The sequence below is a fragment of the Megalopta genalis genome, chromosome 12 (genome assembly GCF_051020955.1).
Source record: "Megalopta genalis isolate 19385.01 chromosome 12, iyMegGena1_principal, whole genome shotgun sequence".
Classification (NCBI taxonomy): domain Eukaryota; kingdom Metazoa; phylum Arthropoda; class Insecta; order Hymenoptera; family Halictidae; genus Megalopta; species Megalopta genalis.
In genome coordinates this window covers 5,119,098-5,132,815 of record NC_135024.1, presented here as the reverse complement: position 1 = coordinate 5,132,815, position 13,718 = coordinate 5,119,098, and the positions used below count along the sequence as shown (strand labels likewise).

The 13,718-nt window shown below is 28.8% G+C and overlaps 2 protein-coding genes and 1 long non-coding RNA gene across 4 annotated transcripts; 1 reads left to right on the top strand and 2 right to left on the bottom strand.

Moving 5' to 3' along the window:
• Window positions 1-391: 391 nt before the first annotated feature.
• LOC117228967 (uncharacterized) lies at window positions 392-5,829 on the bottom strand. Its single transcript, XM_033485081.2, has 3 exons — window positions 5,422-5,829; window positions 1,233-5,269; window positions 392-1,162 (listed from the first exon to the last, which is right to left on the bottom strand). The coding sequence occupies exons 2-3, from the start codon at window positions 5,193-5,195 to the stop codon at window positions 869-871; spliced, it is 4,257 nt and encodes a 1,418-aa protein (XP_033340972.2). The 5' UTR covers window positions 5,196-5,269; window positions 5,422-5,829; the 3' UTR covers window positions 392-868.
• Window positions 5,830-6,048: 219 nt separating this feature from the next.
• Window positions 6,049-8,042, top strand: LOC117228969 (uncharacterized). The gene is made up of 2 exons (XR_004492410.2): window positions 6,049-6,187; window positions 7,689-8,042. It is a non-coding gene; the product is annotated as an uncharacterized LOC117228969 (long non-coding RNA).
• Window positions 8,043-9,426: 1,384 nt separating this feature from the next.
• On the bottom strand, window positions 9,427-13,344 carry Inos (Inositol-3-phosphate synthase). Of its 2 annotated transcripts, XM_076525688.1 has the most exons (9): window positions 12,252-12,531; window positions 11,791-11,829; window positions 11,550-11,710; window positions 11,307-11,479; window positions 10,872-11,139; window positions 10,529-10,783; window positions 10,217-10,459; window positions 9,991-10,099; window positions 9,427-9,839 (listed from the first exon to the last, which is right to left on the bottom strand). In XM_076525688.1, the coding sequence occupies exons 4-9, from the start codon at window positions 11,414-11,416 to the stop codon at window positions 9,454-9,456; spliced, it is 1,371 nt and encodes a 456-aa protein (XP_076381803.1). In that variant the 5' UTR covers window positions 11,417-11,479; window positions 11,550-11,710; window positions 11,791-11,829; window positions 12,252-12,531; the 3' UTR covers window positions 9,427-9,453. The 2 variants fall into 2 exon arrangements, with proteins under 2 accessions (XP_076381803.1, XP_033340976.1); XM_033485085.2 differs by lacking the exons at window positions 11,550-11,710; window positions 11,791-11,829; window positions 12,252-12,531 and adding an exon at window positions 12,882-13,344.
• Between the last annotated feature and the right edge of the window lie 374 nt (window positions 13,345-13,718).

Sequence of the window (13,718 nt, the reverse complement as noted above, 5' to 3'; positions counted from 1 at the left end):
ACATGAATATTTCTATTTCATTGTTACGTAAAGAAATATTATACAGCAATGCTTACAAAAAGTTATCTGTAAATGATGCTTAAATTTGTATTTGAGCATCAACTTTGTAATATATAAAATTCTCTAATGTATTATAATTAAGAAAGATCAAAGTAAATTGTATGTTATATGAACATTATATTACATATAAGAAAACTCTAAAAATACCAAAACTGTGATTAATTCTTTTTTAGTTCACTACAATTTCCAAGTATAAAATGCAGAAATGTAAGTATTGTCCATGCTTTAACCACATATGAAATGAAAAATTGAAGAAAATGAACATAATGACCTAATTTTAGAAAAAGAATGAATACGAAATATGAACAATATATTTGATAAATAAACGTAGTTATGAATAATATCAATTTTTATTTAATGCCATGAATTTTATATATGCATCATCAAGTAAAATATTTGTTCATTTTTTATAGATTTGTACAAAATACTTTATTTATTGTAGCTCAATTAGTTTTATTTATTATTTATGATTAAACCGAGAATTGTATTTCGAAAAGCACTGAGATAAAATTTTTCTACTACTATTTTTACAATCTTAATTCATTGTAATATGGATAATCATAAAAAATTTCTGCTTCAATAGCAGAAAAATATCTTAACATTTTGGACATTTACTTAATATCCTTAGCAATTGAAAGCTACGTATGCTTGAAGGAAATATGCTTTTTAGAATATCTGTAATTCGAGTTACAGGAATGTGATTTAGCTCCTACTTCTCTGCCCCAATTAAAAAGTTTTTTCAATTTTAATTACTATAATAAAAGTTCATTTTTACACAGAATCGCAAATGTAAAATGCGATATTAAATTCAATTATTATACATAATTGATGCTGTAGCTAAATTAACTTCAGTATTTGCATCGGATAAATCAGGTAAAGACAGCATAACTGGGATCACTTGTATCTTTCCTGAATCGTCTTCTTGTTGCAAATGAACTACAGCACCTGATTGCAGTATTTCATTTGTCATCATTTCGTCTGCCATTATTTCTGCAGATTCAATATTGTCTGCAGTTACTTCTTCTGTATAAACAGTAGTATCTTCCATATTCATTATTACTTCTGCTGCATCTGAAGCTTCCCTGGATGTTTCTTCATACTCCTAACAGAAAATAATACATATAAATTAAAGGAAAATTAATTATTCCAAAATAGTATTAAATTTGATTTACCTGTTCATACACCTGTTCATATTCTTCTGTTATTTCTTGTTCTTCGTACTTAACAATTTGTTCTTCTTTGAAATCTTGGTCTGTCTGTTCTTCGTACTCTCCTTCAGCAACTTGAGATTCTGCATTAGTTATACCTTCTTGTTCTTGATCAGAACAAGAAGAATCTTCTTCAATTTTGGGTTTAATATTTCGACCAGGTACAATTCTTTTAAATCCTGATCCTCCTAAACTTTCGTGACGTCTTTCATGTTTGTTTTTATCACCTAAGTATTTGAAACGTTGTCTGCACACACTACAAGAGTATGGCCGTTCATTCGTATGTGTTCTTTCATGACACACAAGAGCACTAACTTGTTTGCATCTCCATGGACAGTACCTACATTGTAAAGGCCTTTCATCACTATGTCTATTTTGGTGATGTTTAATCAACTGAATTTTTGTCTTTAAGTTAAATCCACAAATCTCACAAGTATATGGTCTTTCTTCAGAGTGAGATATCATATGTGTTTTTAACCTCAGCTGATTCACAAACCTCTTTGGACAGTGAGGACAAGGTAATGTTCCTTCTAGTCTATTGTGAGTTACCATCATATGATGTTTTAATCTCACTTCTGAAGTAAATGTCAACTCACAGTCTAAACATTTCATAGGATCTTTTTCCATGTGAGTGTTCTTAATATGTGTCCTTAAAATCATTTCTGTTTTAAATGTTTTATTACAATGATAACATGATACTCTCTTCTTTTCTGGTGTTCCATCTGAATCTTCTTTCACAACACCAGGAAGAGATTCATTATGTATATGAGACATATGCCATTCTAATGATCTAGTTGAAATCATTGATCTATTACATATGTGACAAGTGTATTGTCTACCGTCTTTATGGACTCGGTTTCTATGTATAACAAGTGTTGAATGGTTTGGAAATTTTTCGCCACACACTTGACAAGAACATTCCTTTAGTCCTCTGCTGTCAGTTTTTTCATGAACTCTCATATGCAATCTCAAACCATCACGTCTATTAAAACCAACACCACAAGTATCGCATCTATACTGTCGCTGATCTTCATGAATTCGTACATGTTGTTTTAAAGTAGAACTGTTTTTAAACATTTTGTCACAGTGTGGACACTGAATAGTATATGCCTTATGTGTATGCATGTGCTTTGAAAGGCTATAAAATGGCACTAATTTGTGGCAAACTGGACACTCACGTTTATTGCCTACTGGTTGATGTTTGCGTATTCTATGATGTCTAAGGCTTGCAGGATTTTTAAAATCTGCTCCACAATCTTCACATAAATAAGCTCTTAAAGTTGTGTGCACAGACTTCAAATGGAAGCTAAGTTTTTGTTTGAATGCAAATTTTTTGGGACACTTTGGACATTGAAATATTTTTTCCCAACTCATATGCTGTGTTTTTACATGTTGATCTAATGTTCCTTGATGTTTAAATTTTTCACCACAAACATCACATAGTTGTCCATACATATTGTCGCAATGTTTTTGTTCATGTTGTCGCTTTTTCCCCTTAGAATCTAACATCATGTCGCAATATTTACATAACTTTTTTTTTATGCAGATTACATTGTGACTTCTTTTTGCTTTGTTCGTTGGAAACTCTTCCATACAATCTTCACAATAATGCATAATTTTGTAATCATGCAGTTTTAAATGTTCTTCGAGTACATCTTTAGAAGCAAAAGTTTCTGGACAATAATCACATTCTAAATAATGCTCTTCTGGAATATAATCTGCTGGTTGACTTTCATCAATTAAGTCGGGTAAACTGTTTTTTAACACAGCGTTATTTCTGTCTTCATACAGAGATATTATGTCTTCATCTTTTAATCTTGTAACAACAATTTTACGTTGTTTCAGATAGTCTTGAAAGTCTTGCAAATTTTTTTCTTTCTCTCCTAAGATTCTTGTTAACTTCTCAATATTTCCTTCTGTATAAGATTCATCAAGTTCTTTTTGAAGAAACTCTTTCTTTTTCTTTGCTTCCTCCCACTTCAGCTTAAGTTTTGCTAAGCGTGATAAATATTCTTCAGTATTTACATAAGTCTTTTCATTAGTAGATTTATCTTTTATAATTTCTGCATTTCCTGAACTATCATTATCATTTTTAATAGTACTTGCATTACTATCATTATTATCTTTATCATACTGTACATTTACAATTGAATCAATGTCTCCGCATGTAGAGGATTTTTTATTCTCCTGAATTTCACTACGTTTTACAAAACGAGTTTGAGTTTCTTCAAGTTTGAGGGGAAGTGAAATATTAGCATGACCTCCTAATACTTTTTCTCGTTTTTTCTTATACTCTTCGATTTGTTCTTCAATAATCTGCTCTCTCATTTCAGACTTTTTTGTCCGCTCTGGAAAGAGCTCTTTTTCTTTTATGGCTAATGTTTCATACCGTTTCAAGATTTTTTCCATTGGTTTGATATCAAAACTTTTCTTCCCTACAGGTTTCTCTTCTTTTTTCTCTAATGGTTTATCCATCTTTTTAACTTTGACTAATAATAGTTCGTTTGGTTTAGAACCTTTAACAGTAACATACATGATCCCATCTTCCTGATTGCTATTAATGCTTAAAGGATTGTTCAAATCCAATTTTTGTACTTTAACATCTTTATAAGTTCCACCTTTGTCGGAGGCATTAGATTGACATATATTTTCGTCTGTTTCTTCACTGGGTTCTTTCTTTGATTGTAATAAAAGCCTCCTTTTCAATATGTTCGGCTGTTTTGAAGATTCTTTTGTACTTTCACTGTTACATACAGTTTCAGATTTGGATATGCTATATGGTTCAGTAGTACAATTACTACCTTCTGTACTCTTCTCTAATTTGATGTATACATTCGATGATGTATCATATTTATATGTTGTTTGATTAACATCTGTGGTTTTGTTATCTGAAGCAGAATTACTGTCACAGATAAAGACTGGTTGTAAACATTTCTTCAGAATACTATCCTTTTGTTGAATATTTTTCTTTTTCGTGCTTGATATTTGAACATTAATTTCATCATCAGACTCTACAGCATCAGAACTATCAGGTTGAAAAGGTGGATCATCTGGATCAAATTCTTCTATAGACTCATTATCATCACTATTATGATGAAGTGTCATATCTTCGAAAATCTTTACTGTAACATTATTATCAGATTCTCTAGTAATATCTATGGTTTCAATTTTTGTTGAACATTTTTGTTCTTCTTTTGTTAAAGTAGTTATCAAATCTTGTGCAGTCATTTGTTCATTGTGTTTCTTACTAGGATACAAATCAATCGTATTGCGCTCTTTGCAACTTTCTATCTTTATTTCTGATTTTTCAACATCTACTATTGATTTCATTTTGTTCATCTCTGCATTCTTTGCTGCTGTATCTGCCAAAGAATTGTGAATAGACTTTAATTTTACTTCTGCTTTTTTAATTTGCATAAAAAACTTATAACTCATTTTTAAGTCACAAATACAGTCCATGCACATTTGAGTTGATAAACTATCATATGGATTTATCTCTTCTAAATGTTTAAGTTGTTGACTCAATCTCATTTGAATACCCTTTTCACTGAAAATATCTACTAATGGAAGTTTTAAACCAGCACAAGTCCTGCAATACTTTTTTAATTCTTGCTTTGTTTGTTCTGATATGCATACCTTCTTTTGTGCAGATATTTTATTGTGAAAAGAAATTTTTGTTAACTCAGTTAAACTGCTAGCATCATGAGCCAATAGTTTTACACGTGGTGTTATCTTTTTTAATTCATTTATATCTTTAACTTGACCAAATGTTTCTTTGTTTGGTACTAATGAAGATTTGTTTAATTTATGAACAGCTTTCACATCATTCGTAGATACATTCGAAGTACTGTCATCAGCATGCTGCAGATTTTCTACTTTTACTTCACTATAGTTGTGATCTCTGTTATTCACTTCAATGTGCTGCATTTTTAATCCAGTGACTTAAATTCTTTGCATCATATGCTTAATATATATTTGTAAAGTGTTTTAATGTCTATATCCTAAAAAAAAGAAAATATAATATAAAAAATGAAAAAGATATGTGAATAAATAAAATACAAAATTTTACCAAAAACGTAATTACATAGATATGAAATAAATGTTTCTTCATTTTTAAAACTTACAATGTTATGGGTAATAATATTGTATTTACCTTATCATTCAGTACAAAGAAAAATTAATCCTTGTAACACCAGTTGTGCATGTTGCATTTATAATACTTCTTATTTTTATCCAAGTTTTTTTAATATCATACTATAACATGTATTACATGTCATTAATAAAAATTCAATGATTCACAAAAAAGCTGATAGAAATCAAGTATCCTCAATGTTACACTATTGTTATTGCATTAGAGTGTAGTTATTACTTCAATATCACTGATATTTTCAAGTTTCCGAAGTTCACGTTTCTGTTTGTAAAATGAAAAATGCCTTTGACTTCTTCTTTCAAAGCAGACTGAATCTTTTTATTTTCTTCATAAGATAAATATGAAATTATGTTCTCATAAACGCAGGTATTCATTTTTCATTCGAAATTGAGGTTAAGTAGATTTAATTGTAAACTTTACACGTTCTTGCATTCAAACTTGAGGTAAACGTAATTGATGCGTATTACGCCAATTTTTTAATTCATTAATTTTACCTTGTTACACTCGTAACTGGAAAGAGTAATAACATTATTCAAAAGTTTTTCCAAATTTCGCTAATATAATTTCTTCCTAACGATATCCAGATGGCGCGATTCAATGGCGCCTGTGGCGTATGTTATTTTCGACCTACGCAACGGGCATTCTACACTTCCGAAATTCATGACTAGCTTTCAATAGTCATAGAATATTATAACACGGGACACTGTAACAGTAACACATTATAAAGATTCGTCATAGATTACAACCTGAGAGATGTAACTTTCACAACGTAAGACAATTAATCCGCACGCACTTTGAAATAGCAATTTGTGCCACGTTCAACTGTCGTCTACTGAAATTCCTTTACTGTAGCCGTGACGTTGCTAACATTCATAATGGCTGCGTTCGTATTCTTAAAAGTGAACATAGCAAATACAAAAAAGATATTACATTTTTTGTTATAATTTGTTTAGTATTACAAAATAAAACATAATTTAGCATTTTAACAAGAAAGGAAATTACACTTATTATGTTTATATTGATATAAATCCAATTTTTGTGTTTGTATCATTGATACGCATGCGCATATGTATATGATTATAGTATGTAACCGCGAAAATTTTGGTTTGATTATAGAAATTTTTAAACGTGAGTTATTTATGTTTATTTTAGTTACATAATTTGTTCTGGTTAATGAAACCGATTCTTGAAATATATTTTATGAACATTATTGTTACTGGAATATTCGCAATAATAAATAAGTAATAGGGAAACATAAAAGTGCATATTATGAATTCAAAATATACAAAAATTATAAATGTACATTTCATGAAACATTTTTGTGTTTTAATTATGTGATAACATTTCATTTATTTGTATTTATGTCTATAAGTTTACATAATTTTGAGTCAGAACATGTTTTTATTGAAATATTACAGTGGTGAAAATATCTTTTCACTTTTCTTGTCAGTGTGATAATGATATTATCTAATAAAATGGACAATATATACAAGGTGTCCCACTTGAAGTAACGCGCTTAATTATATCTCTTAAACTCTATCTAAACTATAGTTCATTTAAAAAAATGTTTTGAATGAACCTTATCCTGTTTCAAGAAGGACATCCTATCCTATAATAGTTGTAAATTTTTGCTGAGTGAATGTGTTTCCGAGATTTCAAGGTGACCTTGGTTTTTTTAAAATGGAACTATATATTTTTTGTATGTAACCAGATAGTGCATTTCAAGGTCAATTCATTGAAATATAATATTTTAGTCGAAGGTCGCTCAAGGTTGTTTCCCAACCCAAGAGTTTAACTTCCACGCATCTGACAACGACTTGGGTTTACAAACAGAGGAAATCTCTTCGAAGAAAGTCTATCTCTTAGTTAAGTTTTGAACTTAACTTTAAGGGAAATCTATTGAGAATTTATCACAACTATGTTGGAAATATTAGTATCATTGTGACTAGCAATAGGTGTTCTTCATTTACTATGGCTCATTATACACCCTATGCAGTTTTATGTATGGTCCCAATGACAAATGTTACGCGATTCTTTCTTTTTTTCTTTTGTTCTATTTTCTGATGAAACCACTTTCAAAAACAGTGAGGAATTAAATCGGCATAATTGTCAGTATTGGGCTAGAGAATCTGCATTGGATATCGACATCAGTGGTTGTTAAATGTTTGGTGTAGCATTATGGATAAATATATAGTGGATTTCTAACACTATAACAACTTTCTGAGCAATTAACTGCAAAATCTTTTGGAAGGTGTTTCTTTTGCTTCCAGATTTCAGATGCGGTTCCAGCATAATGATGTTCCTATCTACAATTATCGTCAAGAAACGCTAAATAATACGTTCCTTCATTGTTGGATAGGAGGGGGAAGTTTCTCTCCTAGGTCTCCATATTTAATAAAATTTACCATGCAGAACCCACTACTCATGAAGATATAAAGGATCGGATTAGAGATGTTTGCCACCAAATTAATAAGAGAACATGAAGGACGTGGAGCTATCACTTAGAGACAGAATTAATTAATGTATTAATGTCGGATATTCTTTTGAACACATGAGATAAAGAGCAATTTGTATAACAAAAGCAAAATTCAAGTGGCATTAAATAACTTTGAGCAATCTTGAAATACCTTATTTGCTTACATAAAGAAAATATACAGTCCTATTAGTAAAAAATCCAAGTTCATCTAGAAATCTCGAAAGCACGCCCACCTAGCAAAAATTTGCGACCATTATAGGATAGGATGTCCCCTTCAAAACAGGGTAAGGTTCATTTGAAACATTTTTTGAAACAAACTATAGTTTAGGAAATAATTGAGTGCATTATTTCGAATGGGACACCCTGTATATTAATAAAGTATCATGAATAATATGAAACTTGCTATTTTCTTAAACAATGAGAACATACTTTCACCAATTCATTAGATTACGATTTTGTGTTAAAAAAAATTTTTTTTTAATATCTTACAATATATACAGATTGTGAAATATATAAGTATTAATAGTTTTATTTTTTATAAGTTCTTTTTTTATTCATAAAGCATAACATACATTTAAGCAATAAGGGTATTTTATCACAAAAATAGATTAACATTATTTTTACATATTGCGCTATTACACAGAATTATAAATCTTTGGATTGTGAGATTCTCATTTAATAAAGACTATAAGAAGTTTTATGATAAATAGAACGTTTACTCAAATTTTTAGTATGTATTTAAATTTCACATTTATAAAAAAATAGTGACTTTTAATTATTCAAAATATATTTTTCAAAAATAGAACTATTTATTGTAAAAATATACTTCTTCTATGTTCTACTATTTTAAAAATATGCATCAGATTTGACTATTGTAGTGTGCTTCCAAATTTATTGTAAACATCACTTTTTCATTCTCTCATAAATGAAATATGATTATTTATAGATCAAATTTAACGAACTTAGTAGTAGTAGTTATGTTTGTCGCATACAGAGGCTTTTGCGATGAAATCAATGAACTTTATCATTAGGAACTAAAAAAAAATATTACATACATTACACTGACATTTTTCTGATAGATGGGCAAGAAAATATAATTCAGAATTAATTCCAAAATTCGTTATGTACATAACATATTGAATTTGGAAGTAGTTGTTTTTTGAAAACGATGATTTATATTATTTTGGTTAAAATTCGATTTATACTCTTTTAAATATTGACAATACCATTTCCACTATTAGGTGTATCAGTATTTTAAGAGTTGTCTTTATGAATTTTTGATTTAAAATTTCTTATTAAGACTGATCCCTGAAATATACTACTAAGTTTGGTTGATTTCGTCGCCAAGTGTCTTCAGATACATTTTTATCACATGTTTCACTTCGCAAGCTGTCTATAAAAAATTATATAAAAAGAGTAATCTGAAAATAAAAGTACTTATTTCCGAACACTAAATGATTTTACAAGTTTTTAAAATTATTTTTTGATAATACTGTTTGTTCGTTTTTTCTTTTTTAAAAACAATAATACCCTTACTTTTAAAGATACAATTTATTTTCTTAATTTTGTATAGGTTTCTCGAAATTAATTTTGTGTTCAAGTAACATGTTATTTTCAGGAGGCAATGCAAGACATGCTCTTAAAATATTTTCAATCGCAGCTCGTTGTCTGGATAATGCGTTTATTACCGGTATTCCATGAGGCACTAATGGTGCTTTGCAAAGGTACGACAATATAGAAAGCACACTATGAAATCCAATAAATTCGTCATTCGAATCTGCTACTTTGAAAGTAATACGTGAACAAATTTCTGCCAGAAGAACCAGATCTAAAATTATTGGACTAGCCAGTAAAGAATCCTCACATGTATTATGTACCACAATTGTATTGTGCCCTCCAAGTAGTATTTCTGATGTGTACTCATCCATAGCCCGTTTACTATCACCTAACAAGAGATTATATGTTAACTATAATATTTTTAGAATTCTGCATATTTTGCACATTTAGATATAGGTCTATGTAATGTTCTTTTTAGTATAATGAATTTTTCACACGTAATGTCATCTTAAACGTTTGTATATTTTTTTTATACATACCAACATATGGAACATATTTAATTACAACACAATGGTCCGGTTTCTCTCCAGGTTGGTAAAGGATTTTATTTGACAGTACCATATCATCCACCACATTGCTTTTTGATATCTAAGTAAAAGATTATGTTAAAATTATATATATATATAATTGTATATATTTATATATATACAATATTTATATATATATAAATGTGATTCACTCAAAACTAGTTCTTCTTTAAATTACCTCCTTTGAACGAAATTGTTGGGGAGCAGATAAATTATATCCATCATTATTTCCAAGATGATTGTAGCTGACAATTGATACTGGTTTGATACCAGCTGATACTAGAAAATCTACAAGTACAGACTTTAGTTTTGTTTGTCCAGACTTAAAATCATCACCACCGATAAATGTTTTATGTTTTTCCGCTAATTCCATTGCTCCAGGCACAAAAGTATTTTGAGGAGAGCCATTTATATATGTACACTATAATAACAACTATGTTAAATTATTCATATTATTACAAAAATTTAGTAGTAAAATTGTGTTACTTACACCTTCTAAAGCTGCTGCAACAGCGAATACTGTACTTGGACTAATTTCAGAATGATTATCTTTGATAGCTTTTAATAAGTTTTTAGCTGTATCATTTACACCTGGTATTATTTCAGAGAATCTTTCAGTATTAGCTGTCCACAATATAATTACTTGATCAAAGTTCTTTGAATTCTTAAATTCTGCAATATCTTTTCTAATCGTTTCCAAATGTTCAAATTTTGAACCTGAAATAACATTATTGGCTCTTTTCTCCTGAAAATATAAATTCACAGTGACATGTAATGTAATAACTAAAAATGATGTAAATGTAGTAATAAAACTGAAACAAAAGTAATTTCACCTGATTAGCTGCAATAAAATCAGGGTAGTATATGCTTTTTCTTGGTTTCATATGTATCATATATGGTTCCAATTGCTTCTGCAGGTTAATATCTAGAACTTTTGCTCGCTTCATAGCATCGGCTATGTTCATGTTTGAAATATCCCAACCATCAAGTTCAATGTCATCTGGATTTACCATTGGAAGTATCCAAGACATTGGAACATACACATCTCCTTTCGTTCCTCTACCCAGTCTAACAGTAGAAGCTTGAATCAAAGATCCATACCTAAAATTTACAATAAAAAATATATCCAACAGTATTAATGCAAAAATTCAACAGAAATAATTCATTGAAATATTTTATTAAAATATTATCACATTATTATATACTAAATTTATACTAGTATACATATAACACTAAAAAATGATTAAATTTTATTAAAATATTAGTACCAGTTAGCTTTTTGAAGACCATTTTTTGTTTCCCATGAGAGTTTAAGTTTATTTGCTAATAATGCAGCAGTAATAGTGGTACCATTATTTCCACCCCATCCTACCAACATTAATCCAAGCTTTGGAACTTTCAATTGTGTTCTAATTAATAATTGTGTCGACACTGGCTTCACCTATTAAATGTAAATTTAATTTAGAGTTTGTAATTTATTTCCCTTAGACGTTTAAAATAAATAACATTACGCATAGTAATTGTTAATATTTGTATCCAAAGTTTTTTCTGCTAGTACACAGTGTACAATACAGGAACCTTTATTTTTTCAAAAATTGAAAATTTCATTTCCAAAATTAAAATCATAGCGTTTGATCAGCTGTTCATTTTTTATTTTATTTGTTCCTTTTCCCTAAAAAAGAATTTTCAAATACAAAATCTGTAAATTTAATGTTTATACAATTTTTTTGTTTCTAAAAAAGACCTTCCAACCTTAAATGCATTGGTCAAATTAAATATCAGCATCTTTTCCTAATAAAAAAAATCTTGTATTAATAACTATCTTCTTTTACTGTATATAATAATAGTAACGAATATTCTTGTGTATGATATGTTTAGTAAATATATTCATATGCATACATATTATATATATATATATATTGTGAAATAAAAGTATGAGATCTAAAGTTGATGTTTACTTAAAACAAAAAGGATATTATTTTGTTAATGCAATAAGATTGATGTGCAAACAATAAATTGCAAGATACAAACTATAAGATTTACTAAATCACTAGTTGAGTTTCATCAATTCATTCCTGAATACTATTTTCATTTTCTGTTAATCAAAATTCAGCTTCTAAATTTGACTTTAAATTTTCAGATTAAAATATATGTCCGATAATGTATCTTCATAAATGTAAAAATATAGTTGGAAGGAATAGTAATAAAGTTACACTGGAGTAAATTATCCGTCACTATTCTTTAGTGGTAGACACGCAGTCGAGTATTCAAGTGCCATATCTAGAAATTATAACGTTTGATAAATCAATTACGGCACTTACGAAATAGTAGGAAATTGTAAATGCCCCTAAAGCGGGTATTTTTAAAGTTATTTTCTTCACTATATATATATAATGTAGTCTCATTTTTCTCGTTTAAAATACGAAAATTATTTGATTCATTTTAAATATGTGTTAGTTTTTTTTATTATAATACTAGTATATGCTGATTAATATTTTGCTTTTATAATTGCTTAAAAAAAAATCGTTTTCGTAATAATAGAAATGACTGTACGTAAAGATATATATTCTCTAAATAAGAATAGAATTAATTGTATTTGTGTATTTAGCATACCAATTTTATTATTAATTTATTTAATAAGTACTTGTAAAGCATGCTTAATTTATCGTAACATAAATGCGGCAAAAAATAAGCAAGTATATAGTATTCTTGATTTTTTATCTTTATTTTGCGAATTTTCTATATAAAGTGAAATTTTAATAAATATACGATGTGAAACATTCGATATTGAAAGAATATAAAACAAAATAATGTAAAGACAGTGTCTTGGTATATGCTCTTACCGTGTATTTCGAACCATCGTCTTCTGTAACGTTCGTCGTTTGGTACTCGTATTGTGCTTCGATATAATCTTCTGTATATTTCACCTTCGACGAGTCGACACGAATTTTCAAAGCCATTTCGTTTGAAGTTAAAGTTATCGCGTTTAATTTCCGTAATGACAATAATAAAAAATTTAGTGGAAAATTGATGTCGCAAATAAGAAAATAAAACGTAGCTTTCCTAGGATACCGGGTTCAAGGATTATAGATTACTAGAACTGGGAACGGTGGTGGAATGAGTTAAGTTTAAATTAAAAAAAAAATTAAAAAAGGAATAATTCGTATGACAGACACTATTTGAAGAATCGCTTATATGTTTCTCTTCAAGAGCCTTGTAAACCAATGTGAACGCAAATAACACTCGAAGGTGAATATCCAAATCGTCGAGTTCACAGCTGAAACGTAAATGCGGTGAAGACGCTCAAGCATGCGCTTTAAATGAAACGGCGTGATAGCCCCCTTCCATCTTTACTTACTGATATTCATTAGATACATGATACCCATCCAATACATATATTGGATCCTATCCGATTATTCTTTTGCAAATTTTTCTTCTCTTTCTATTAAATTTCTTCTCGAACTAAATAATATTTTGAAATTTGAAAATATGTATGTATACATGTATATGTATACATATATTGTATAATATATGGATGTACATTGTATATTTACAAGATAATTAAAAAAGATGGAATTTTTAATACGATCGAAATAAAGACAGATGTGTGCAACAATTTTAAAAATATTTGTAGCTACTAAATACATCTTCCAAATAGCAATGATCAGCCTTTTAAAAAA

Coding starts and splice junctions, on each gene's coding strand:
- LOC117228967 (XM_033485081.2), bottom strand. CDS start 5,195: ATGCAGCACATTGAAGTGAATAACAGAGATCACAACTATAGTGAAGTA. Junction 1,163..1,232: donor ATGAACAGGTGTATGAACAG/GTAAATCAAATT, acceptor ATTTTCTGTTAG/GAGTATGAAGAAACATCCAG.
- Inos (XM_033485085.2), bottom strand. CDS start 12,998: ATGGCTTTGAAAATTCGTGTCGACTCGTCGAAGGTGAAATATACAGAA. Junction 11,480..12,881: donor ACGATGGTTCGAAATACACG/GTAAGAGCATAT, acceptor TACATTTAATAG/GTGAAGCCAGTGTCGACACA. Junction 9,840..9,990: donor TAAATATGTTCCATATGTTG/GTATGTATAAAA, acceptor ATCTCTTGTTAG/GTGATAGTAAACGGGCTATG.